The sequence below is a fragment of the Bos mutus genome, chromosome 2 (assembly GCF_027580195.1).
Source record: "Bos mutus isolate GX-2022 chromosome 2, NWIPB_WYAK_1.1, whole genome shotgun sequence".
NCBI lineage: Eukaryota > Metazoa > Chordata > Mammalia > Artiodactyla > Bovidae > Bos > Bos mutus.
In genome coordinates this window covers 32,680,211-32,707,884 of record NC_091618.1, presented here as the reverse complement: position 1 = coordinate 32,707,884, position 27,674 = coordinate 32,680,211, and the positions used below count along the sequence as shown (strand labels likewise).

General features: G+C 39.8%; 1 protein-coding gene and 1 non-coding gene across 2 annotated transcripts in view; one reads left to right on the top strand and one right to left on the bottom strand.

Annotated features, from left to right (window-relative positions):
- The window catches only part of ABCA12 (ATP binding cassette subfamily A member 12), a 200,098-nt gene extending 191,586 nt beyond the window's left edge, over positions 1 to 8,512 (bottom strand). Inside the window, exon 1 of the mRNA XM_005909592.2 lies at positions 8,444 to 8,512. Within this exon, the coding sequence (XP_005909654.2) occupies positions 8,444 to 8,512 (69 nt within the window). The remainder of the gene's footprint in view (positions 1 to 8,443) is intronic.
- Positions 8,513 to 12,598: 4,086 nt separating this feature from the next.
- LOC138984996 (small nucleolar RNA SNORA70) lies at positions 12,599 to 12,729 on the top strand. Its single transcript, XR_011462231.1, has one exon. It is a non-coding gene; the product is annotated as a small nucleolar RNA SNORA70 (small nucleolar RNA).
- Positions 12,730 to 27,674: the final 14,945 nt, after the last annotated feature.

Below are 27,674 nucleotides of genomic sequence, written 5' to 3'. Positions count from 1 at the left end.
TATCCCCCATTAGAGGAGCTGGGCTTTCTCACTATCCAACAGGGAGATTATAAACATGCAAAAGGGGGAAACTAGAATGAACTCTGTAGTATCAGGTTAGAAGTAAAGATATAAAGGCTGTGAACTACTAGTTCCTGAACTATAGCTAGAAATGTGTGTACAACTTATTTCTTTCTTTCCAGTCCCACAAGTAGTTTCTGCCTCATTGTATAATTTCTCTGTCCCAGTCCTGGGAATACCTATTTTTTCAAGAAAGACTAGCTTCTTTTAGAGGATGAGAGATAAGTATGCTCATTGCTATTGGGCTATCACTGTTTTCCAGGCTGAAGAGAGCTATAAAATATATATAGAATGTATATAGGTACAGAGATACATACATGCATACATAAATTTAAAGAAATAGATAGGCAGATCAATAGATAGAAGGGTGCCAGACATACTGCTCAGAGAATCTCAGAGAACGTTGGAGACACATCAATAAAACACAGATATGTGCTAGTGGCCAAATTTGAACATCAAATCTGACCCACTGGCCAAAATTAAACATTAAAAGACTTGATAATAAAAGAGTATATCTATATCTAACTGTATAAACTAAGACTCCATGAGTTTATGTAAATAGGAATAAATGTATACAGAAAGAGATACATTGAAAGCTTAATGAGAAACACAAATACGTACATGGTCACAAAGTATTTCCCCATAGAAAGTGAAGTTGCTGAATCGTGTCCAACTCTTTGCAACCCCGTGGACTGTAGCCTGGTAGGCAAGAATTCTCCAGGCAAGAATACTGGAGTGGGTTGCCATTTCCTTCTCCAGAGGATCTTTCTGACCCAGGGATTGAACCTGGGTCTCCCACATTGAAGGCAGACACTTTACCCTCTGAGCCACCATAAAGTGAGACAACTTGACACCATGCACCACCTGATGTGTCATAATATGAAAAACAGAGCATCGTTCTGCGGTATTCCTTCCAGAGATAAACAACCCAAGTCTCTACAAAACAGGACTTCCCTGGAGGCTCAGAGAGTAAAGAACTGGCCTGCAATGCGGAGACCTGGAATCAATCCCTGGGTTAGGAAGAACTCCTGGAGGAGGGCATGGCAACCTACTCTAGTATTCTTGCCTGGAGAATCCCCATGGACAGAGGAGCCTGGTGGGCTACAATCCATGGGGTCACAAAGAGCTGGACATGACGGAGCAACTAAGCACAGCTACAAAGCAATAGAAACTCTACAAAACAACTGGTCTTAGATGTTCAAAAGGTGTCAGGGTCATGAAAGTCAAGGATGATTATTGAACAGTCACAAACTAAAGACGTGAAAACTAGATACAGAACATGATTCTAAATCATGTTTTTTTCTATAAAGGACATGTTTGGGAGAACTGGTGATGCTTGAATTGGATCTAAGAATTTAATGGTGGCACTGGCTTATGCGCCACCAACATTCATTCAAGAAACTAAGATCATGGCATCCGGTCATATCACCTCATGGCAAATAGATGGGGAAACAATATGAACAGTAACAGACTTAATTTTCTTGGGCTCCAAAATCACTGCAGATGGCAACTGTAGCCATGAAATTAAAAGAAGTTGCTCATCGGAAAAAAACCTATGAAAAACCTAGACAGTGTATTAAATCGCAAAGACATCACTTTGGCAACAAAGATCTGTACAGTCAAAGCTGTGGTTTTTCTAGTAGTCATGTATGGATGTGAGCGCTAGACCATAAAAAAGGTTGTGAAAGTGAAAGTTGCTCAGTAGTGTCCAACTCTTTGCAACCCCATGGACTATATAATCCATAGATTCTCTAGGCCAGAATACTGGAGTGAGTTGCTGTTCCCTTCTCCAGGGGATCTTCCCAACTCAGGGATTGAACCCAGGTCTCCTGCATTGTAGGCAATTATCTTTACCAACTGAGACACCAGGGAAGCCCAAAGAAGGCTGAGCACCGAAGAATTGACACTTTTGAACTGTGGTGTTAGAGAAGACTCTTGAGAGTCCCTTGGACTACAAGGAGATCAAACCAGTCAATCCTAAAGGAAATCAGTCCTGAATGTTCATTGGAAGGACTGTTCATTGGATGCTGAAGCTGAAACTCCAAAACTTTGGCAACCTGATGCGAAGTACTGACTCATTGGAAAAGACCTTGATGCTGGGAAAGACTGAAGGCAGGAGAAGGGGGTAACAGAGGATGAGATGGCTGGATGGCATCACCAACTCAATGGACATGAGTGTGAGCAAGTTCTGGGAGATAGTGATGGACAGAGAAGCCTGGTGTGCAGCAGTCCATGGGGTTGCAAAGAGTCAGACACAACTGAGCAACTGAAGGACAATGACTGGCTTATGTTGGAAGATGTCCTTGTTTGTGAAGTATGCACACCAAATTATCTGAGATAATGGGGCATCAACCTCAACGAGCTCTCGAAAAAATATATATTTGTACTGTTCTTGCAACTTTAATTTTAAATTATTTTAAAATTTGAAAAAATTGAAATTATTTTAAAAGTAATTCTTTTTGAGAATCCAGAACCACTTTTTTAAAGACAGCAAGAGAAGGGACAAAAGACCAAGAAAAGAGATTTTAAAAAACATGCTTTATATCCAAGGATGTCTATCTTTTGCGTGCATATGGTAAGGTTTGGAGAATTAATGATGACAACAGGACATATTTCAGTGGCTTTGAAATCAGTGAGGTCATCCACTCAAAATTCTAGGTTTAAATCTTAATAAATTCCTTGAATAAACTAAATGTAAATTCACTCTAAATTTTCCATTTAGTGCTGATCTGTAGTAATTTTTAACTCAATTGAATTACCTAGAAACATTTACCTCTGTATTTGCTGAGAACTATTGTTTCAAATCTTTAAAAAACTTTCAAATCTAATTTTCTAAAAAAACCTTGGCAAAGCACATAATTTCAACTTTATGTCATTTACATTTCATTACTTTGTTAGAACCTTTTATTTCAATTATTGTTAGTCTTCCTAATTCTGTATGTAGCCACCATTTTTATTATTTTCATTAAAAGTAAATAATAAAATAAGATACAGTAAACTTTAAATTACTGTGTTACTATATATTTAAAAATTTGAGAGAACTACTGTTATTTGAATGCCTGTGAATCAGATATTTACTCTCTAGTCTTAATCATGTTGTTGTTTGTTGTTCATAGCTTAAGTCCTGTCCAACTCTTTGTGACCCAAAGACTGCAGCATGCCAGGATTCCCCATCCTTCACTATCTCCTGGAGCTTGCTCAAATTCATGTCCATTGAGTAGGTGATGCCATCCAATCATCTCATCCTCTGCTGCCCTCTTCTCCTTCTGCCTTCAATCTTGCCCAGCAACAGGGTCTTTTCTAATGAGTCGGTTCCTTGCATCAGGTGGTCAAAGTATTGGAGTTTCAGCTTCAGCATCAGTCTTTCCAATGAATATTCAAGATTGATTTCCTTTAGGATTGACTGGTTTGACCTCCCTGCAGTCCACGGGACTCTCAAGGGTCTTCTCCAGCACCATAACTCAAAAGCATCACCGACTCAATGGACATGGGTTTGGGTGGACTCCGGGAGTTGGTGATGGACAGGGAGGCCTGGCGTGCTGCGGTTCATGGGGTCGCATAGAGTTGGACACGACTGAGAGACTGAACTGAACTGAAACTAATAAAATGTGCGTGTCTGTTATGTGTCAGACACCATAAAGAACAAGCAGATTCAAATGTTTGGAACAATTAAAAAGGCTTAAGGGAGTAAATGTGTATGGATCCAAAAGACATAAAAGGGCTTGGAACATTTGACCATGTAGCTGAGTGAATTGTGCAAGATCAAATTCATTTTAATCTGATTTAGAATTCAATTTGGAATTTCAGTTTAATTCTAAATTGTTTAATCAAACATTATTTTAATGCATGGACCAACCTATTTCAAAATTTTCAAGTCTTTCTTTTTATTTAGCCGCTGTGAGAGAAAATTAAATGAGCAAGGTGAGGATGAGGGAGGAAGTGTCAAATTTGATCCAATGTTAAAAGTTTATCAAGTTGTGGGAATATCTATGATAGAAAAATTAGGTCTGTCATCAACTGAGCTAAAATGTGATCTGCCAGCTAAATAGTTACAAAAGCAGAAAATAAATAGGTGTAGTTATTCTTCTTTCTTTGGGTCATGAGTCTGGAATTAGATTCCACTTCTATAGAGATTTGTAGTCACTTTTTGATATGCTTATTTAGAACCCATCTTCTTAATGAAGGATAAATTCTTATCTTGCACTACCTAGCCTTCAAGCCACCAGTCTCTTTGCTGTCCCAGGACTCTGTTTCCTGTCATTAACTGTCATCTCATTAGGTAAGCCTCCCTGTTGCTAACCATATCCGGTGGAATGTATGCTCATTTTTCCATTATTTTTTAGAGTTAAATTACAAGCCCAGCAGGGTAGCAACTCCATCTAATTGATTTTCTCTATTACCTAACATTTCTGTTGGTATCTAATGTATTTTTTTCACACTCCTCCAAGTATTCATTTTTTGCAATAGAATTGAGAATTGACATTACCACTAATGTTAAAAAAACAGCAATATCTAAAGTCCCCTTAGTGAATATGATCTCTTTGTTGATGGGCTGAACTCTGAACAGGGATTAGAGAATATTGGGAAAGGAAACTAAATTTAGGAGCAATAGTGAAATAGCAGGAGGTAATCGAAAGAAGAGATCCATTTTTGGTAAAATCTAACTTTGCATTTTAAAATTCACTATATGATTCTGGATAGGTTCCCTTGAGCTCTCAGGGACCCTGTAAAATCAAGGCAGTTAGACAATTCCAAATAGTTCAGAATTCTGACATTTGATTTTACAAAAGAGAAACATTAGCGCTAAGAATAATTTTGATGGAAGTCACCTCAAAAATTAAAGATTCTGTCTTCCCTTTTTTTGTAGCCAGCTCATCTCTGAGACAGTACAGTGTTTTAAAATTGTTCTTTCAGTTTCTAGGCTAATATATACTTTTATAATAAACTTCCTAACTAATCCCCATTCAACTTTAATAATTTTACTATATTTTTACTTGTTTTTTCCCTGTATTTGTTTCTCCATTTGTAGATTCCTAACTTCTTCCTCTAGACTGTCCTTCCCATTGCCTTGCTTTGTGATAGACTCTCTTGAAAACAAAGTGAAAGAGGATGTCATGGAGGTGATGCTAGCATTTTTCTTTAACATTCACTAAGGACTATACGTGGGCTTCCCTGGTAGCTCAGCAGTTAAGAATCCACCTGCAATGCAGAAGGCATAAGAGACGTGGGTTTGATCCCTGGATTGGGACGATCCCTGGAGGAGGGCATGGCAACCCACGCCAGTATTCTTGCCTGGAAAATCCCATGGACAGAGGAGCCTGGAGGGCTACAGTCCATAGGGTCACAAAGAGTCAGACATGACTGAGCGTGCAGACACACAAGGACCATACATCTCCAGTGCACACAACTTAATTTCTATTTTCCTAAGGGTATATTTTTAAAGTGCCATATTCAGAACAATTGCTAAGTAGAGATAAAGATACTTGTACTTTAAATAACTGTTTGATGGATGACAAAAGTCCAGTTCCTATACACAGACTATATCCTCTCTCAAAGTTATATACTCCTTTTTACGTTCAGTCTTCTAATTTGTCTATATTTTCTCTTATAACATTTGTAAAACTCTTATCTCCTTCAATATTTTTCAAGCCTAATTTTCCAACCTCTCGAGTTTCTCTTTCTTCCCTCATAAGTGACACTGACCCATGCATGTCCTTCCACCTATTTTGTCATCGAGCTTCTTTTCCAATACGAAGGATTGGCTCCAGGTAAAACTATGAGAAAGTGAAGTGAAGTCACTCAGTCATGTCCAACTCTTTGCGACCCCATGGACCATAGCCTACCAGGGTCCTCTGTCCACGGGATTTTCCAGGCAAGAATACTGGAGTGGGTTGCAGTTTCCTTCTCCAGGGGACCTTCCCAATCAAGGGATTGAACCTGGGTCTCCCTCATTTCAGGCAGATGCTTTACCATCTAAGCCACGAGGGAAGCCCTAAAAACTGTGAGAAAGTATACCTTTATTTGTCTTCTAGCTCTCCACTTAGAATTGTCCTTCCTTCTCCTTTTGGCACCACCATTTTCTAAAGGTCTCATGCGTCCCTCTAGTTGCTCATAATGGATTCAAGTGGGCCTTTGGTATTGTCCCAAATTTTAGACTTTAATGATCTCACTTTCTGCAAACCAAGACTTATCTGTCCTGAGTCACATTCTTTTAAGGTGCTCAAGGAAATCGGTCCTGAATATTCATCGGAAGGACTGATGCTGAAGCTGAAACTCCAATACTTTGGCCACCTGATGCGAAGAACTGACTCATTTGAAAAGACTTTGATGCTGAGAAAGATTGAAGGCGGGAGGAGAAGGGGACAACAGAGGATGAGATGGTTGGATGGCATCACCGACTCAATGGACATGAGTTTGAATCAACTCCAGGAATTGGTGATGGACAAGGAGGCCTGGCGTGCTGCAGTCCATGGAGTCACAAAGAGTCAGACACAACTGAGCAACTGAACTGAACTGGACTGAAGATCTGAATCATTTGATGTCACAAAATGAACTAGTAGTTCATGTATTTTCTTTCCCTAGTCAAAGTATATTACTGGGGACTTTCAAGGATTCTGGCTACATAGGAATAATATAAGTCATCATAGTGAAAACATGTTAGCACGCCTGACATCCATCTTCTTTAAATGTGCCATGTCCAGCAGAAATTGACTAAAATGGAGAAAAGCACTAAAGTAGAATATTGATATCCCAGCTACTTTACAGAATAGGAAGGAACTTATTAAAGCTTCTAAAGATAAAATTTCTCAACGAAAAAGTTTATTTACCTGAGGGATTTTATTTTTAATTTTTAGGTAAAATGGAGTTGTAAGGAAAATGTACCACTTCAGCATTCAGCTTATCAGCAACAGTTACAAGTCTTCAGTTTCGCTATTCTTTTAACTACTGAGTTTTCATCACTTAGGAATTTTACTGTATATAAATTTCTTCCTCTCTCCCACACTCCCTTCACCTGAATTTCCTTTCACCATTTCTTTAAATAAACTATGACATGGACATTTCCCAAATCCATCTATAATTTATTTGCCAACTGTTTCACCATTTGTACAGCACATTTGGTTCTTCCCACCCTATGAGACAGATATGGTAGACCTGATGCCCATTTTAGAGATGGGAAAACCAGTGCTCAGAGAAATTGTGATATGACATTTAAGTCATGTGGCTGGTGAGGAACAGAACCAGGAAGCTAATTCTTGTCTTCTGACCACAAGCACCAGACTCTTTCCCTGCTAAATTTCACACAGAACCTACCATGGGAAAATTATAGAAAGTTTCACTTTTGTGTTGTTTCCAATTTAAAAACTGAAATTAAAATATTAATGATTTAAAATTTTATGTTCAATACCCACACCCATACAATCACAGAATGCCTTGTGATTTTAAATCCTCCCCACCAAATTCACAAAGGCAAATCAACTTCTCCCTATTAATATATACATCAGAACACTTAAGTACGGTGTCAGGCACTGCAAGCAAACCTAGAGTGAGATAAGATATATAGACACAATTTTGGCATATTATTTGTAAATATTTATATTATTCATTTTAGGCTGGGATAAAGTATACTGAGTGCCTTTCTGGACTTCTCCAGTTTTCTAACATTCTTCTCAATATGCAATACCTCACTAAAGTCAGGTCCTTTCTCAGTCTCCTGGCATCCTATCTGGTAAGGATTTCACAGCTGGCTATATAATTTAAAAAGCAAACATGAATGTAAGAGCTCAAAAAATAAGCAGACTGGAGCAGTAAAGTGATTCAATAACACTCTTAAAGCTTGGCATATATATTGACCCTTGTTTGGCAGTTCTAGTAAATAATTTTTAAATACTCAAAATTTCGTAGATGGTTTTCTATACCAACAGCCCTCAAACTACTTTCTTTCCATATGTTTCTTATCAATTCACATTTCTATCACTTTTGGTTTTCAAGTACAGTTCAATCCCATTTATTGAAAACTTTCATCTGAAACTTTTCTTCATCTCATTTTTAACAGAATTTGTTAAGTAAATTCCTGAAAGCTTTTGGCCACAAATCTAGAATTCAGCACAAGTTCCAATTCAACCAATAACAAAATGTATCCGTTTCTTTGCCTGGGGCATGTCCTGGTTTATTCTTTTAATTTACTGAAATCAAAAGGCAGATTTGGGAGCATGTTTAGACTCGCCCCATGAGCTGTAAAACAGATGCAGAGATGATCTCTAAATATCTTACTTCTGCTTTAGAAAGTGATTTAAAACTCTTCTTTTTTTACCTCTCATTAACTCTACATTTTAAAACGGTCTGGAACATTGCCTCCATGACCCCACTCCCTTGTTTTACTCACCGGCTGTCTTTTGACACCCAGCCAGTTTTTCCAGACCAGAACCCGAAGCTGATGAAGCTGGGAAGCCATCCTTCAAGATGCCACAAACAAGAGAATTCCTCTTTTTTCCTCCACCCCTCAAAAGAAGAATTGGTTCCCCGTCCAACTTGGTGTGTGTCAATGGGTCAGGAGCCTATTCATGGCATAGCTTTCCTGGGAGCTGGGGTAAGAAACCCACCGATCTTCTCTTTCTGCTGGATTTTTCTCTTGGGTTAATCCTGCCCAAGGAGCACTTCTCAACCAGCTCTTCCCCTCAAACGATGATCCAGGCCAGGATCTTTTGGTGGTGTTTGCTTATTTTAAAATAACATCCAGTAGCTGCCTGTTGCGTGAAGTCCAGACTCAAGAGAGAATGAATATCATTCAGATAATGCCCTACTGGAAAAAAAGCTGAACCCACACCTCCTACTCTCCATAAAATTAACTGCCTATCCACACCTTCCAGAAGGTGTCACCTGCTCTGGACACGTCATAGGAATTAGGTGGGACCCTTGCCAGGCCAGTAGGACTTGTCCTACATTCTCTCACCTTCTTTGCTACATAGAGCCTGCTCTGGCAGAGGCAGGGCACGAGAGCACGTTACAGACTCTGGGACTAGTGACTCTCATAATAAAGTGTCATTAAGATGTTTTACATCCATGAGGCCAGAGCTCAGCTGAAACACTCTGAGGCTCAGTCCATCATGAGATATCCTAGAGAAGGTTTCAATGTTTAGTTTAAAGTGAAGTTAATGCTTTGATTTGGGGAAAAGTAACTGCTGGCTTCTATCATAATTTGCTAGGTTACAAAACATGCAGAAAATAAAAGGCTGTCACCTGTAGGTGACAGTAATGACATACACTGGATTCCCTCACCTGGGGGCCAAGGAGTCATGTGTTTATTACAGGAGAGCCATGTTGTTTCAGACTTCATGGTCAAAGGAGACATAGGCTGACCCAGGATATCTCTGAGGGTACGATATAATGAGTGAGTTCTAACTGCACTTGAAATCTCTAAATCAGCAAAGGAATTTCTGGTGATTAAGGGAAAAGAAAAAGGACTTGTGCTTGAATTATTCAAGGCACTTTATAATTAAGTATAAAGTACTTAATGATATTATAAATATAATTTCATTATAAATAACAAATTTTAATTGTGATTTAAGGTATATACAATCCAGAAGTCTGCCACAAAAACTTTTAGGAATAACTTTGCTTTAACATCTTAATGACAACATGTTCCCTCTGATATTCAATGCCTATACTATCTGCCTGTAGCCAATATAGTCCAATCTTATAATCCAATCAGTTCAGTTCAGTCACTCAGCCGTGTCCAACTCTTTGCGACCCCATGAATCGCAACACTCCAGGCCTCCCTGTCCATCACCAACTCCTGGAGTTCACTCAGACTCACGTCCATCGAGTCAGTGATGCCATCCAGCCATCTCATCCTCTGTCGTCCCCTTCTCCTCCTGCCCCCAATCCCTCCCAGCATCAGAGTCTTTTCCAATGAGTCAACTCTTCACATAAGGTGGCCAAAGTACTGGAGTTTCAGCTTTAGCATCATTCCTTCCAAAGAAATCCCAGGGCTGATCTTCAGAATGGACTGGTTGGATCTCTTTGCAGTCCAAAGGACTCTCAAGAGTCTTCTCCAACACCACAGTTCAAAAGCATCAATTCTTCAGTGCTCAGCTTTCTTCACAGTCCAGCTCTCACATCCATACATGACCATTCTATCATTAAATGCCTGGCCACATGCCAAATTGGTGTATATTACAATATGCAAATATAACCTCTGCTTTCCCGTCCAGGCTTGCTCATGCTAACTCCTCTACCTGGGATGCATGCCTCCCTCTTAAAGCACCTTCCTCTCAAAATTATCCCCAAATTGACATCTTCCATGAAGCCTTTGTAGGTATACCCCAGAGGATATCCTCTCTCCTGTCTTTTTGAATCTAGTATAGTTTTTTGTTCATATTTCTTTCAAGGAACTTGCATTTTTGCTCCATTGTGACTTTTATACAATCATTTTTCCCACATTAGATTGTAAATGCTTTGAGAGAATAGACTATTTTATATCACAATATTTTACACATGATCAATGCTCAATAATGGCTGCTGAATTTAATGGAAGACAATATTTGAGTTAAAACTAGTGAAATTCCACTTTGGTCCTCACGCCTTTCCATGACTGCTCCAGACTCTGTGAAATAAGTTCAAGCAATGTTTGAATTTTCCCTTCAAACCCAGAGCAAGTGCTGATTCAGCTTCCTGGTCCCCATGCCAACTCTGCTATATTGATGGCAGCCAGCCTGGGGCTGACTGGAGCCACTTTGGCACATACCTATTCCAATTCTGGCTCTTTCCCTACTGTGATGAATCCCTTTTAAGCCCAATCTCCATGAGGCAGGCAGTCTTGAATATATATAATTTTTTTCTGGACAAGATTAAAGACAAGGTGCTCTTCAGACAGCTGAGGGCCATGGCAAAAATACCCTCCTTCACCACTCCTGGGATGCAGTGTCCAAAATTTATCTGGCTCTCTCCAGCTCTGCTGATGACTTGAGCTCCTGCTTCCCCGCATTCTTTCTCTGCCATCTGTCACAGTTTACGACTCACTGATGGTTTGGTTCACAAATAAACATTACACAAATAAACAGGGTGGGATCTGGGGATATGATTCCATACATTGAGAGAGACATTATGGACACAGAATCAGTTTATTCATTCAGGTTATCTCAGGTTAAACAGCATTAACTCACTGTGCCACTGATGTAGGTGAGAGGTCAGCTCAGAAGGTCCCAGATGGTTTTTCCCAGAAGCTGCTCATGACTTCTTCAGTGAAGTCATGGAGATTTTTTTTTTTAACTTCATTTCAAGATTCTCTCTCAGGATGTCTCCTTGATCATATACCTTCATCTACTACCTCTAATATTCTGATGAAGATAATGTATTTTTTTATAATCCCTGACCCCCAGGAGATCTATTTCTTCAAAGTGATCTCAAAATGATACATTAGGTGTTTAATATATATAAGATATTCCTTTATATGGACTTCCCAGGTGGCACGAGTGGTAAAGAACTCGCCTGCCAATGTGGGAGACATGAAAAGATGTGGGTTTGATCCTTGGGTTGGGAAGATACCCTGGAAGAAGGCATGGCACCCCATTCCAGTATTCTTGCCTGGAGAATCCCTTGGACAGAGGAGCCTGGCGGGCTACAGTCCATGGGGTCACAAAGAGTTGGACATGACTAAAGTGACTTAGCATTCAGCATTCATCCCTTTATACTCGATGGCACACAATGTCAATAGCTCCTAACATCACCTACATTTCCTTGAAGACTGGGGTAATCTTTCACAAAACATAATTCAAAATACTTTAAGTAGGATGACATAGACAATCAGATCTCCAATATTTGCCCCACTCTGAATATCTATGTCTTGGCATTTATAGCTTCTTTAAGATTTTCAAATCTCCTTTTATTTTTTTAATTTTTATTTTATATTGGAGTGTAGTTGATTTACAATGTTGTGTTAGTTTCAGGAGTACAGCAAAGTGATTCAATTATATGTGTATATACGTCTATTCTTTTGCAGATTTTTTCCCATGTAGGTTATCACAGAGTATCAAGTAGAGTTTCCTGTGCTATATAGTAGGTCCTTGTTGATCATCTATTTTATATATAGTAGTATGTATATGTTAATCCCAATCTTCTGATTTCATTTTAAATTTGAGTTTAAAACCATCTTTTAAAATTCCATTGAGGAAAAGGCCTTGCTTAGCATTACTCTTGGAAGCTATAGCTTACATAAATAGGGATCATAACCTCTGATCAAAATAGAACTGGAGTTTGCAGCCTATTAAGCCCACTGTCAGAGAAGGCAATGGCACCCCACTCCAGTATTCTTGCCTGGAAAAATCCCATGGACGGAGGAGCCTGGTAGGCTGCAGTCCATGGGGTCGCTAAGAGTTGGACATGACTGAGCAACTTCACTTTCACTTTCATGAATTGGAGAAGGAAATGGCAACCCACTCCAGTGTTCTTGCCTGGAGAATCCCAGGGACGGGGGAGCCTGGTGGGCTGCCGTCTCTGGGGTCGCACAGAGTCGAACACGACTGAAGTGACTTAGCAGCAGCAGCAGCAGCAAGCCCACCGTGCTCTTTTCCCCACTGAGGCCCAGTGTGCAATGGCTGAAAATAGCAGCCTCCTTGGTCATGTACACAGACTGATGCCTGTACCGGTTTCCAAAGGACCTTGGAGACAACCTTTCCAGTGGCCATTCATGACTAGCATGCTGTCCCCAGTCTAGGCTTCAGACAGGTATGCATAGTGCCTTTGGAAAGCCCTAGGACAGAGTGGCCAGGGTCCACATGGGCTGAGTCATAATGTCCATCCGCACCAATTTGCAGTACATGGCGCATGTGATTGAGGCCCTCTACAGCGCCATGTTCAAGTTCCCTGGTCGCTAGAAGATCCACATTTCCAAGAAGTACAGATTTACTAAGTTTAATGTGGATGAATTTGAAAATATGGTGGCAGAAAAGCAGCTCATCCCAGATGGCTGTGAGGTCAAATATAGCCATAATTGTGGCCCTCTGGACAAACGGTGGGCCCTACACTCATGAGAGTTTTGGGGCTGTCCCTATCTTAATCATGCCCACCAGTAAATCCTACCTTCCTGTCCAAAAAAGAAAAAATAGAACTTAAAGTAACTTTTAGACCAACCAAAAGGAAAATGTTGGAGAAAATGTACAAGATGATGAAAGATAATGAATTCTGTTTTATTTTTTGCATAGAGGAAGATATATGTTTGTGCCTCACTCCTGACTATAGACTGGGATGTTACTGACAGATACTTTAAGATTTCCCCTGAGGGAAGAAAGAAAAATTTGGCAACCAGCAATATGCTGGACCCAGGACACACAGTTGATGAAAAATATATTTTTTAAGCAAAAACTAAACTGAGCAGCAAATACACAAAGTTAGAACAATACAATACATGAAAGAACACATTTCCAAGACAAACCATTCAACATCATAGTAATCCAAGTCTATGCCCTGACCAGTAATGCTGAAGAAGCTGAACAGTTCTATGAAGACGTACAAACCCTTCTAGAACTAACACCCCCAAAAATGTCCTTTTCATTATAGAGGACTGGAATGCAAAAGCAGGAAGTCAAGAAATACCTGGAATAACAGGCAAATTTGGCCTTGCAGTACAGAATGAAGCAGGGAAAAGGCTAATAGAGTTTTGTTAAGAGAACACATTGGTCATAGGAAACACCCTCTTCCAAAACACAAGAGAAGACTCTACACATGGACATCACTAGATGGTCAATACCAAAATCTGATTGATTCTATTCTTTGCAGCCAAAGAAGGAGAAGCTGTATACGGTCAGCAAAAACAAGACGAGGAGCTGACTGTGGCACAGACCATGAACTCCTTATTGGCAAATTCAGACTTAAATTGAAGAAAGTAGAAAAAACCACTAGACCATTCGGGGAAGATGATGGCACCCCACTCCAGTACTCTTGTCTGGAAAATTCCATGGATGGAGGAGCCTGGTAGGCTGCAGTCCATGGGGTCGTGAAGAGTCGGACACGACTGAGCGACTTCACTTTCACTTTTCACTTTCATGCATTGGAGAAGGAAATGGCAACCCACTCCAGTGTTCTTGCCTGGAGAATCCCAGGGACGGGGGAACCTGGTGGGCTGCCGTCTCTGGGGTCACACAAAGTCAAACACGACTGAAACAACTTATCAGCATTCTGGTAAATGAACTCTCTTACGATTATACAGTGGAAGTGATAAATAGATTCAAAGGATTAGATCTGATAGAGTGCCTGAAGAACTATGGAAGGAGGTTGATAACATTGTACAGGAGGCAGGGCTCAAGACCATGCCCAAGGAAAAGAAATGCAAAAATACAAAATGGCTGTCTGAGGAGGCCTAAAGCAAAAAGCAAAGGAGAAAAGGAAAATTATACCCAACTGAATGCAGAGTTCCAAAGAATAGCAAGGAGAGATAAGAAAGCCTTCCTAAGTGATCAGTGCAAACAAATAGAGGAAAACAATACAATGGTAAAGACTAGAGATCTCTTCAAGAAAAGATCAAGAGATAACAAGAGAACATTTCATGCAAAGATGGGCACAATAAAAGACAGAAATGGTATAGACCTAACAGAAGCAGAAGTTATAAGAAGAGGTGGCAAGAATACAAAGAAGAACTATACAAAAATGATTTTCATGGCCCAGATAATCACGATGGTGTAAAACTCACCCAGAGCCAGACATCCCAGAATGTGAAGTCAAGTAGGCCTTAGGAAGCATCACTATGAACAATGCTAGTGGAGGTGATGGAATTCCAGTTGAACTATTTCAAATCCTGAAAGATGATGCTATGAAAGTGCTGTACTCAATATCAGCAAATTTGGAAAACTCAACAGTGGCCACAGGACTGGAAAATGTCAGTTTTCATTCCAACCCCAAAGAAAGGCAATGCCAAAGAAGGCTCAAACTACCGCACAATTGCATTCATCTCACACACTAGCCAAGTAATGCTCAAAATTCTCCAAGCCAGGCTTCAACACTACTTGAACCATGAACTTCCAGATGTTAAAGCTGGTCTTGGAAAAGGCAGAGGAATCAGAGATCAAATTGCCAACATCCTCTGGATCATCAAAAAAGCAAGAGAGTTCCAGAAAAACATCTATTTCTGCTTTATTGACTATGCCAAAGCCCTTGACTGTGTGGATCACAACAAACTGTGGAAAATTCTGAAAGAGATGGGAATACCAGACCCCCCAAAATAAAGCCAGCTACTGTTTCCACTGTTTTCCCACCTATTTGCCATGAAGTGTTGGGACCAGATGCCATGATCTTTACTAGCGTGTGAGATGAGTGCAATTGTGCAGTAGTTTGAGCATTCTTTAGCATTGCCTTTCTTTGGGGTTGGAATGAAAACTGACCTTTTCCAGTCCTGTGGCCACTGCTGAGTTTTCCAAATTTGCTGATATATTGAGTGCAACACTTTCACAGCATCATCTTCCAGGATTTGAAATAGAAACTGGTATTCCATCACCTCCACTAGCTTTGTTCATAGTGATGCTTCCTAAGACCCACTTGACTTCACATTCCAGGATGTCTGGCTCTAGGTCAGTGATCACACCATCATGATTATCTGGGTCATGAAGATCTTTTTGTACAGTTCTTCTGTGTATTCTTGCCACCTCTTCTTAATATCTTCTGCTTCTGTTAGGTCCATATCATTTCTGTCCTTTATTGAGCCCATCTTTGCATGAAATGTTCCCTTGGTATCTCTAATTTTCTTGAAGAGATCTCTAGTCTTTCCCATTCTGTTGTTTCCCTATTTCTTTGCATTGATTGCTGAGGTAGGCTTTCTTATCTCTCCTTGCTATTCTTTGGAACTCTGCATTCAAGTGGGTATATCTTTCCTTTTCTCCTTTGCTTTTCTCTTCCCTTCTTTTCACAGCTATTTGTGAGGCCTCCTCAGACAGCCATTTTGTTTTTTTGCATTTCTTTTTCTTGGGGATGGTCTTGATCCCTGTCTCCTATACAATGTCACAAACCTCCATCCATAGTTTATCAGGCACTCTATCTATCAGATCTAGTCCCTTAAATCTATTTCTCACTTCCACTGTGTAGTCATAACGGATTTGATTTAGGTCATACCTGAATGGTTTATTCAGGTGGTGTTCTCTGCTTTCTTCAATTTCAGTCTGAATTTGGCAATAAGGAGTTCATGATCCAAGCCACAGTCAGCTCCCAGTCTTGTTTTTGCTGACTGTAGCTTCTCCATCTTTGGCTGCAAAGAATAGAATCAATCTGATTTTGGTTTGACCATCTGGTGATGTCTATGCATTGCAGCATCGAAAAAGCAAGACAGTTCCAGAGAAACATGTACTTCTGCTTTATTGACTATACCAAAGCCTTTGACTGTGTGGATCTCAACAATCTGTGGAAAATTCTGAAAGAGATGGGAATACCAGACCATCTGACCTGCCCCCTGAGAAATCTGTATGCAGGTCAAGAAGCAAAAGTTAGAGCTGGACATGGAACAACAGACTGGTTCCAAACTGGGAAAGGAGTACATCAAAGCTGTATATTGTCACCCTGCTTATTTAAGTTACATGCAGAGTTCAGTTCAGTTCAGTCGCTCAGTCGTGTCTGACTCTTTGCGACCCCATGAATCGCAGAACGCCAGGTCTCCCTGTCCATCACCAACTCCCGAAGTTCACTCAGACTCACATCCATCAAGTCAGTGATGCCATCCAGCCATCCCATCCTCTGTCGTCCCCTTCTCCTCCTGCCCCCAATCCCTCCCAGCATCAGAGTCTTTTCCAATGAGTCAACTCTTCGCATGAGGTGGCCAAAGTACTGGAGTTTCAGCTTCAGCATCAGTCCTTCCAAAGAAATCCCAGGACTGAACTCCTTCAGAATGGACTGGTTGGATCTCCTTGCAGTCCAAGGGATTCTCAAGAGTCTTCTCCAACACCACAGCTCAAAAGCATCAATTCTTCGGCACTCAGCTTTCTTCACAGTCCAGCTCTCATATCCATACATGACCACTGGAAAAACCATAGCCTTGACTAGACGAACCTTTGTTGGCAAAGTAATGTCTCTGCTTTTGAATATGCTATCTAGGTCGGTCATAACTTTTCTTCCAAGGAGTAAGTGTCATTTAATTTCATGGCTGCAGTTACCATCTGCAGTGATTTTGGAGCCCTACAAAATAAAGTCTGACACTGTTTCCACTGTTTCCCCATCTATTTCCCATGAAGTGATGGCACCAGATGCCATGATCTTTGTTTTCTGAATGTTGAGTTTTAAGCCAACTTATTCACTCTCCTCTTTCATTTTTATCAAGAGGCTTTTGAGTTCCTCTTCACTTTCTGCCATAAGGGTGGTGTCATCTGCATATCTGAGGTTTTTGATATTTCTCCCGGCAATCTTGATTCCAGCTTGTGCTTCTTCCAGCCCAGTGTTTCTCATGATGTACTCTGCATATAAGTTAAATAAGCAGGGCAACAATATACAGCCTTGACGTACTTCTTTTCCTATTTGGAACCAGTCTGTTGTTTCATGTCCAGTTCTAACTGTTGCTTCCTGATCTGCATACAAATTTCTCAAGAGGCAGATCAGGTGGTCTGGTATTCCCATCTCTTTCAGAATTTTCCACAGTTTAATGTGATCCACACAGTCAAAGGCTTTGGCATAGTCAATAAAGCAGAAATAGATGTTTTTCTGGAACTCTCTTGCTTTTTCCATGATCCAGCGGATGTTGGCAATTTGATCTCTGGTTCCTCTGCCTTTTCTAAAACCAGCTTGATCATCTGGAATTTCACGATTCATGTATTGTTGAAGCCTGGCTTGGAGAATTTTGAGCATTACTTTAGTAGCGTGTGAGATGAGTGCAATTGTGTGGTAGTTTGAGCATTCTTTGGCATTGCCTTTCTTAGGGATTGGAATGAAAACTGACCTTTTCCAGTCCTGTGCCACTGTAATTGGTGGGCTCTATTAAATGTTGGATGTGGCAATTTTTGTCAGTCAAACAGTCAAATAACACACTCCAGGACCAGGGCAAGAGGGAATTGATCCAACCACAGGTAAGATATTAATGTGGCAAAAATACATTAATTTTTAAATAATATTTATTAAAGGACTTTCCAGGTGGCACAGTGGTAAATAATCTACCTGCCAATTCAGGAGACTCAAGAGACATGGGTTTAATCCCCGAGTCAGGAAGATACTGTGAAGTAGGAAATGGCAACCCACTCCAGTATTCTTGCCAGGAAAATTCCATGGACTGAGAAGCCTCGTGAGCCATGTCCATGGGGTCACAAAGAGTTGGATATGACTGAGCGACTGAGCACACACACACACACACACGTTAAAGGTCTACAGTAATAATAATAATAAATACTAGATCTTAAAGTCTTATATATTCAACTAATCACTGTATAATATGAATCTAGCACAGGTCTCATCCTGCAGTAGGTGGTCAATTAATGTTTACTGAATAACTGAGTAGCAAACATTTGTGACGCTTTTATTGAATCATTATATGAGGTCAATTATATAGAAACTGGCATCATCCCCATGTTCAGAGGAAGAAAGTAACATTCACAGACATGCTTTAACTTGCCTAAGTTCACCCAGTTAGAAGTGGGGTCGATGGAAACAGCAGAAAGGGAACCCAAACTCTGTGTCTGTACGTTTCCTCTCTGGGTCATGCTACCTGCAGTCGTGTGTACTGCACTGCATGGGGAGAGCTAAGGAGAAATGGGGAGAGCTAAGGAGAAATGGGGAGAGCTTCACAGTTTTTTCTGATTCTCCAGGGGCCTACAAATCACATGGATTAAATTTTTTTAATGCTAAAAATAAATACACAAAGAATAACTACACCAGGAATTCAGGAAAAAGGAACACTGCTCTTTTCAGGCTTCTTGGTAGAGCATCAAAGAACTTCTCAGCCTGGTCCTTGCCAGCCTCATCAGGTGTCGTCTCTCCAGTCTCAGCCATGCCTCCTGCCATCTGCTGTAATGCCTTGGATGAGGACTATCTACTTTCAAGCTTTGGTTACTAGTCTCCCTCTGCCCAAAATAAAATCATGCTCCTTAAATGACTGACTCAACTGTTACTCTGTCTCTGAAGCCTTTCCCAGCCCCTCCACCCACCACACCCCCACTCCTGGCTGAATTAATCACCCCTCCATCTGTTTTATCATAGACCTCCGTTCAGAGTCAACTCCTGAATTAGCCTTTGCCACAGTCAGTTGACCTCCTCAACTATATTCCGAGCCCCTTGAAGAAAAGGACTGTACCCTATCAAAATTAAAGGTTAGAGATTAATCCTACATCCCTGGAGAATGGTGAGAACTCTGGCCTGATTAAATCTAAGAGCTGGTTTGAAGTGGTAGACAACAAAGTTTGGAGAGTGGGGGACCTTAACACTGAAGATCAGAGGATGCTATACTGAAGATTTAGAATGGCAAGTTTCTGGCAACTCTTCTAAAGAAACAGATGGGATGAAATTGAGGCTGTGAGAAGACAAAAAAAGTAGCAGGACGACAAATTCATGTTGAGACCGGAAACTTGTTTTGAATGGGAGAAAACAATGTGGAATTGAGTTAATGATGAAATGAAATAGCTTAGGAATTTTTATGGGAACCAGATCCATAATTTTAGTCCTTCACCTCCAAATTTTGTTTATAGCATCAGTGACAACTTATTTTTTCCTCATCATTGACTTTTTCAATTAGATGCTATGAGATGCCCATCACAGCTAGGATCTAATCTTTATAATAAACTTGTGATGTCAGATTATAGCCTCTGCTGTATAGATAAGGAGGCACAGGTCAAGTAGCTTTTCTGGGTTACACAGCTAATGAGTGTAAGGACAGTGATTTGAACCCAAGTCTCCGGGTTTGCAAAACCTGTTCTCCAACAGGCAAACACGGATAAGAAAACACGGCAAGTGTGTGCATTTAACCTGGGTGGAAATGTGAAATAAGTTGGGAAACTGAAGCCAACTCATGGTAAAAATAACAGCATCATCCTTCTATGAGGAGGGTGGGGTTCCAAGAGAGGCTTATGATAATGAGGCACTAATTGCTAATACCTCATTACCTAAGATTGACCTGTGATGAAAGGTGGTGATAGCCAATGCTATGAAAGAGGTAGGTGTGAGGAAGGTATCAGATTCAGGATTTTCAGGTGCTTTATCCACACTGAGACACTCCAATGATTATGTGGTTAGAATTGCGTTAAGAAGTGTTAGTCACTCAGCTGTGTCCCCATGGACTGTAGCCCACCAGGCTTTTCTGTCCATGGGATTCTCCAGGCAAGAATATTGGAGTGGGTAGCCATTCCCTTCCCCAGGGGATCTTCCTGACTCAGGGATCAAACCCACATCTCCTGCATTGCGGGCAGATTCTTTACTGTCTGAGCCACCAGGGAAGTCAAGAAGCAACTGGTACAAATCTGATTCACAAAATCAGGAAGTAAAACATGTTTTAAGTAGGACTCACTTCAACATAAGTGAGACAATACTCACTTCAAGCTAAGTTAAAAGGCAGCTTCTCTCTTCAACATGATACAGTGGTACAGAATGCCCCATCACGAACAACATGGTCTTGTAAGAAGAACCATTTTGATATTAATAACTAATGATTATCTTATCATTGAGCCATGTGACTCTGGGAATTATAGAGTGATTAACAATGTTGCAAAGAATTACTCACCCACTCATCCAGGATGAGTAGTAATTTACTTGGTCAAACTGGTAAAGTGTGTTGAGTTAATTTTACTACATACAGTGCTATAATCTTGTGGGGATAAGAAACAGAAGCTAATTGGTCCTTTTTTAGTCAACCCATTAAAACTTAAGGGAAGATTTGATGTATATGATCAATTTCCTTCCCACCACCCCCCCACACTTTTTGCAATATAAGTTTTAATCAATTCTCCACTTTAGAGGAAAAAGTGAAAATGAAAAATACTATCATTGTTTTATTCTCAACTTGTGTCTTTCCCCACAAAAAAACCTAACACAGCTTAAAAGACAAATCTCTGTTTTTATCTAGTGTTACTTTATTTCTCTCTCTAGGAGAGAACACTACTCCTAGATTAGAGAAGGGACTGCTCAATGATTTCAATTGGAACCAATAACAAAATTTTTTTGTTTAAAAGTCTGGTGATTCAAGCATTAATTGTCATGTCTGGAGAGCTAAAGTCTCTGTTTTCATGCCCCTTCATGTGGCTCCTTTAACAGCATTTCCCTTTCATCAGGTGCCCCACAAGCCATATTTTGAAATGAAGGAAAAGAAAAGATAACAGAGAGAAATGGAAGGGAGTAATTTGTTTTCATGTATATTGGTATATGATAGCTTGACTTCTGAACAAGAGAATGTATTTTTTAAATAGAATGGAATAAATTCACAGGTCCATACTCAAAAAATCTATTTCTGTATGTGTGTATATAGATATAAAAAAGTCCATATAGATTTTACAGATACAAAAGCATATGCATAAGTATATTAAAAAATTCACAAAATTTTAGGCATTATATAAACACACATGGATTATAAATATGAAGAAAATGGTGTATAATAAAAATGAAACATCTGGCCCTCCAGATATGCATTTTAATGAGTACTTTAATGATAGCATGTGACAAATGGAGCATATGGCGTATCAGTGAAGTCTTGCTACAGAGAACTGGACAGATCTTTTGAACCAAATTTTGTAGCATCTAGATTTACCCAGAGTATTTTTCTAAACTCACAAATTCAAAACCAATTTAAATTCAGTAACTGAACATTTGTTAATTTTTTATTGTTTATACATTAAACTTATTCCTAGAGGAAACACATGTAGCACAAAATGCATATATCTCAGTCTAAAAGGACAATTTGAATGACTGTGATGAAGCTAATCTTGCTCATTCTGCTACTACTCAGGCTTTTTATTTGGACCATGGAACTGTTTTAAAAGCTGGTTATGATCTATACAAAGGCCTCAATAAAGAAGAAACTTGTTCAAAACTCTTTGAGAGGCTTGCAGAAACTTTCCTACAACTAAGGCTCTTATGGGAAACATAATCCCATTCTCACCTACAGCTTGACCCTCGAATCTTCAGCCTGCCTTCAATAATGAAAGTTCATTGCTTAGAGCAAACAACAAGCATTTTGTGTAGCACCAGGAGCCCCTGAAATGGAGTTCTTTTGATGCTATGGTTCTGCAGCCTCGGGAGGTCATTGGCAAGATGCCACTTTGATATAGCAACTTCATTCCCTAAACTAGGGGCCAAGTGAGAAATGTCAAATCATGGTGAAAGAGAAGACACTGACTTACTGTAAAAGGAGAGAATACTACAAGAGCTTATTTTAAAAAACTTGTTTGGACAAACAAGGAAGCAGGGCATTTGGAGGAAAAGAGCAGAGGGAGTTTAGCGAGGAGACAGACACTGAGGCCACTTTTCCACTGGATTCTGGAAGCTCCAATGCTCTATCCAGAAAGTGGGGTAAGAGTTATGCTTAGCCCACAGATTTGTTGGGGAATTAAATTAAACAATCCAACAAATGCAGACAGCTAAATGTTAACTAGGTCTTTGCTGTGCCCAGTTCCTACACCTGCATTTGTGGCTTGAAATAACATAATACATAATCCAGATAAGAAATTCAACCCATTGGTGGTATGTATAGAAAAATAAAAACAAAGCTTTCCCTTATTGGAGATGAGTAGCTCACAGACTGGAGAGTGTGTGACTTCTCAGTCTCACCAATGTACCCTCTCTTCTTTCCCATTTCATGTTTTCTTCATTCCACTCTTCTTCCTCCTATTCTTGGACAGTTAAATTCTTCCCTCTCTCTCATTGAGTAGCCTTACTTCCTCCTGAAGCCTGGATGCCTCCTTCCCTCCAGATGCTAGAGGGATGCATTGACACTCCAGCTTACCAATCACTAGAATAAGGCTATTTTCTAACCATAAGAAATCTGAAGAAGTAAAAATTTTACAAACTCCTTACAGTTGATTACTATTCAGTTCAGTTCAATTCAGTTCAGTTCAGTCGCTCATTCATGTCCGACTGCTACCCCATGAATCGCAGCACGCCAGGCCTCCCTGTCCATCACCATCTCCCAGAATTCACTCAAACTCACGTCCATTGAGTCGGTGATGCTGTCCACCCATCTCATCCTCTGTTGTCCCCTTTTCCTCCTGGCTCCAATCCCTCCCAGCATCAGAGTCTTTTCCAATGAGTCAACTCTTCCCATGAGGTGGCCAAAGTACTGGAGTTTCAGCTTTAGCATCAGTCCTTCGAAAGAACACCCAGGGCTGATTTTGTCAGAATGGACTGGTTGGATCTCCTTGCAGTCCAAGGGACTCTCAAGAGTCTTCTCCAACACCACAGGTCAAAAGCATCAATTCTTCGGTGCTCGGCTTTCTTCACAGTCCAACTCTCACATCCATACATGACCACTGGAAAAACCATAGCCTTGACTAGACGGACCTTTGTTGGCAAAGTAATGTCTCTGCTTTTTAATATGCTGTCTAGGTTGGTCATAACTTTTCTTCCAAGGAGTAAGCGTCTTTTAATTTCATGGCTGCAGTCACCATCTGCAGTGATTTTGGAGCCCAGAAAAATAAAGTCTGACCCTGTTTCCACTGTTTCCCCATCTATTTCCCATGAAGTGATGGGACCAGATGCCATAATCTTCGTTTTCTGAGTGTTGAGCTTTAAGCCAATTTTTTCACTCTCCTCTTTCACTTTCATCAAGAGGCTTTTTAGTTCCTCTTCACTTTCTGCCATAAGGGTGGTATCATCTGCATATCTGAGGTGATTGATATTTCTCCCAGCAATCTTGATTCCAGCTTGTGCTTCTTCCAGCCCAGGGTTTCTCATGATGTACTCTGCATATAAGTTAAATAAGCAGGGCGACAATATACAGCCTTGACGTACTCCTTTTCCTATTTGGAACCAGTCTGTTGTTCCATGTCCAGTTCTAACTGTTGCTTCCTGATCTGCATACAAATTTCTCAAGAGGCAGATTAGGTGGTCTGGTATTCCCATCTCTTTCAGAATTTTCCACAGTTTGTTGTGATCCACACAGTCAAGGGCTTTGGCATAGTCAATAAAGCAGAAATAGATGTTTTTCTGGAACTCTCTTGCTTTTTCCATGATCCAGCGGATGTTGGCAATTTGATCCCTGATTCCTCTGCCTTTCCTAAAACCAGCTTGAACATCTGGAAGTTCACGGTTCACATATTGCTGAAGCCTGGCTTGGAGAATTTTGAGCATTACTTTGCTAGCGTGTGAGATGAGTGCAATTGTGCGGTAGTTTGAGCATTCTTTGGCATTGCCTTTCCTTGGGATTGGAATGAAAACTGACCTTTTCCAGTCCTGTGGCCACTGCTGAGTTTTCCAGATTTGCTGACATATTGAGTGCAACACTTTCACAGCATCATCTTTCAAGATTTGAAATAGCTCCACTGGAATCCCATCACCTCCACTAGCTTTCTTCATAGTGATGCGTTCTAAGGCCCACTTGACTTCACATTCCAGGATGTCTGGCTCTAGGTGAGTGATCATACCATCGTGATTGTCTTGGTCATGAAGATCTTTTTGTACAGTTCTTCTGTGTATTCTTGCCACCTCTTCTTAATATCTTCTGCTTCTGTTAGGTCCATACCATTTCTGTCCTTTACTGAGCCCATCTTTGCATTAAATGTTCCCTTGGTATCTCCAATTTTCTTGAAGAGATCTCTAGTCTTTCCCATTCTGTTGTTTTCCTCTATTTCTTTGCATTGATCACTGAGGAAGGCTTTCTTATCTCTTCTTGCTATTCTTTGGAACTCTGCATTCAAATGCTTATATCTTTCCTTTTCTCCTTTGCTTTTCACTTCTCTTCTTTTCACAGCTATTTGTAAGGCCTCCCCAGACAGCCATTTTGCTTTTTTGCATTTCTTTTCCATGGGGATGGTCATGATCCCTGTCTCCTGTACATTGTCACGAATCTCCGTCCATAGTTCATCAGGCACTCTGTCTATCAGATCTAGTTCCTTAAATCTATTTCTCACTTCCACTGTATAATCATAAGGGATTTGATTTAGGTTATACCTGAATGGTCTAGTGGTTTTCCCTACTTTCTTTAAGTCTGAATTTGGCAATAAGGAGTTCATGATCTGAGCCACAGTCAGCTCCCAGTCTTGTTTTTGCTGACTATGTAGAGCTTCTCCATCTTTGGCTCCAAAGAATAGAATCAATCTGATCTCTGTGTTGACCATCTGGTGATGTCCATGTGTAGAGTCTTCTCTTGTGTTGTTAGAAGAGAGTGTTTGCTATGACCAGTGCATTCTCTTGGCAAAATTCTATTAGCCTTTGCCCTGCTTCATTCCGTATTCCAAGGCCAAATTTGGAACAGTTGATTACTATTATTACTGGCTAAAATAATGCTTGATCACTAGGAACCTCCAGAACAATGAAAATCATGGAATATAATGAGACTAATTCCATAGCAATTATTTCAAATTCATAGTAACATTCAATCATAAAGCAGAATATATGAGATCTGTCATTTTCTGTTTCCTATAGCCAAGGCAGTTTGAGTAGAAGGGTAGACTATTCTGGAATCTGTGACATATTTTCATGGGCCCATGAATTCCTTTTGAAGATTTAATATTTTGGGTTTTTCATGTTTATGATACTCTGAAAAGCTAAAGTAAGTTTATTCTACCTCATCTGGATGACCATCTTATGAACAATTAAGTGTCAAATGATATGACAAAATGTTCAACCTTTCAGTGAACTAGTAAACGTATCTAGATCCTTTTTCTAATGTGAAAATGCCAATTATTACATATCTCTTGGAGAAGGAAATATCAATCCACTCCAGTATTCTTGCCTGGAGAATCTCATGGACAGAGGAGCCTGGCAGGCTACAGTCCATGGGATCACAAGAGTCGGACATGACTTAGCGACTAAACCACCACCACCATATATCTCTTGTTATAACTAAAACTGAAAAGAATCTTTAAATTCCCTTACAGATTGTAAAATTAATACTCTGTGGCAATATTTATAACTGAATTTTTTTATTTTTAATATACATTAAGGCTTTGACTTAAATCCTTAACATGATATAGTGAAGCAAATAAAAAGACTAATTACAGTGAGTAAGAAAAGGTGGAAGTAGATTTAATGCTGAAATTATACTTTCATGATAATGTTGAACAAATATGTACAAATTTTTTAATTATAATTTCAGCACAGAACAAAAAAATTAGCAGGAAATGACTAGTTCACAACACTCTATAAACCAAGATTTCTTGGTTATACTTTAAATTCAGAGAATATTGGTCTTTGAAGGCTTTTGATTAAATATAAAGTCTGAACTAGCAAAGTTAGTTCAAAGCTTTAAAATAATTAAAAGCTTTAATTAATTAACAGCTTCAAAGCTTTAAAATAATTAATACCACCATGTATGGTTTGTATGAACACACATTTCCTACATTTAGACTGTACTGACTATACTGCCTCTTCTTTGTTGGTTAGAATCAACCCATTTAAATATCAAAAAATAGCAGGTAAACATGGACATAACCTCTATGATTAAAGGTATGAAGGACAGAAAATTAGATCATAAGCAACATTGAGAAACTCTGGGGATGGACATTTTGCAACCTGAGATGATCTATAGATGTGTCACTTGGCTAGGCCCGATTTCCAGTTACTCATTCAAAGTCTAATCTAGGTGTTGCTGTGAAGGTATTTTGTAAATATGATTAAAGTCCATAAACAGTTAACTTTAAGTAAGAGTATGATATTAATAGATAATCTGGGTGGGTCTGATTCAATGATTGAAAGACTAAGAGTGAAACTGAGGCTTCCCTAATAAAGAAGAGATTTAGCCTGTGAATGGAAGCTTTTAGGCACAGAGTTCCAGCCTGTCCTTCCTGACATCCTGTACTACAGATTTCAGACTTGCCTGGCCAACTCCCACAATTGCATAAGCAATTCCTTGCAATAAATCTCTTAACCTAGATCTCCCGCTGGTTCTGCTTTTCTGGTAGAACCCTAAGTGATACAGGGTCCCAGTAATCTGAGGACATGCGTATGTTCAGCAATCATAAGGAATCAATATCAAATAAAAATTTAAATCCAAAAGAACTTGGTAGTTATTTAAAAACTAACCTGTCACATATTTTCTTTTTTAAACTCTTGATTTTTAAAAAAGTTTCTAAAACAGTTATGCTTATATCCAAATACTTGAGAGAAAAAGAAAGAACTTGCTTTCAGTAATTTAGAAAAAGGGTATCTACTTCTTATGAAGAAGCATTATTGATGATAAAACTGGGAAAGTTTCAGACAATTACTGTAAACTATATTGGATGAACAGCAAAGAGACTGCAGTGTAAGGAAACTAACACTAAAGAGAGAATTTTAGCAAACAGACATTAGCGGTGGGTACAAGAATGACTTTCCAAACCGTGAGAGAATTGTCTCAGTGGTTACAAGTCCAGAGAACAGACAAGATCTGTCACTCTAGTAGAAACCAGTGAGGATCCATAACAAATGTGGATCTGTGAGACTCCCATTTCCCAAACCCCACCATTACCTTGGCTCTTCATACTTCCAGATCATAAAACCAATGCTCAATAAACCCCTCATCATCTTGAAGAGGATTACAAGGA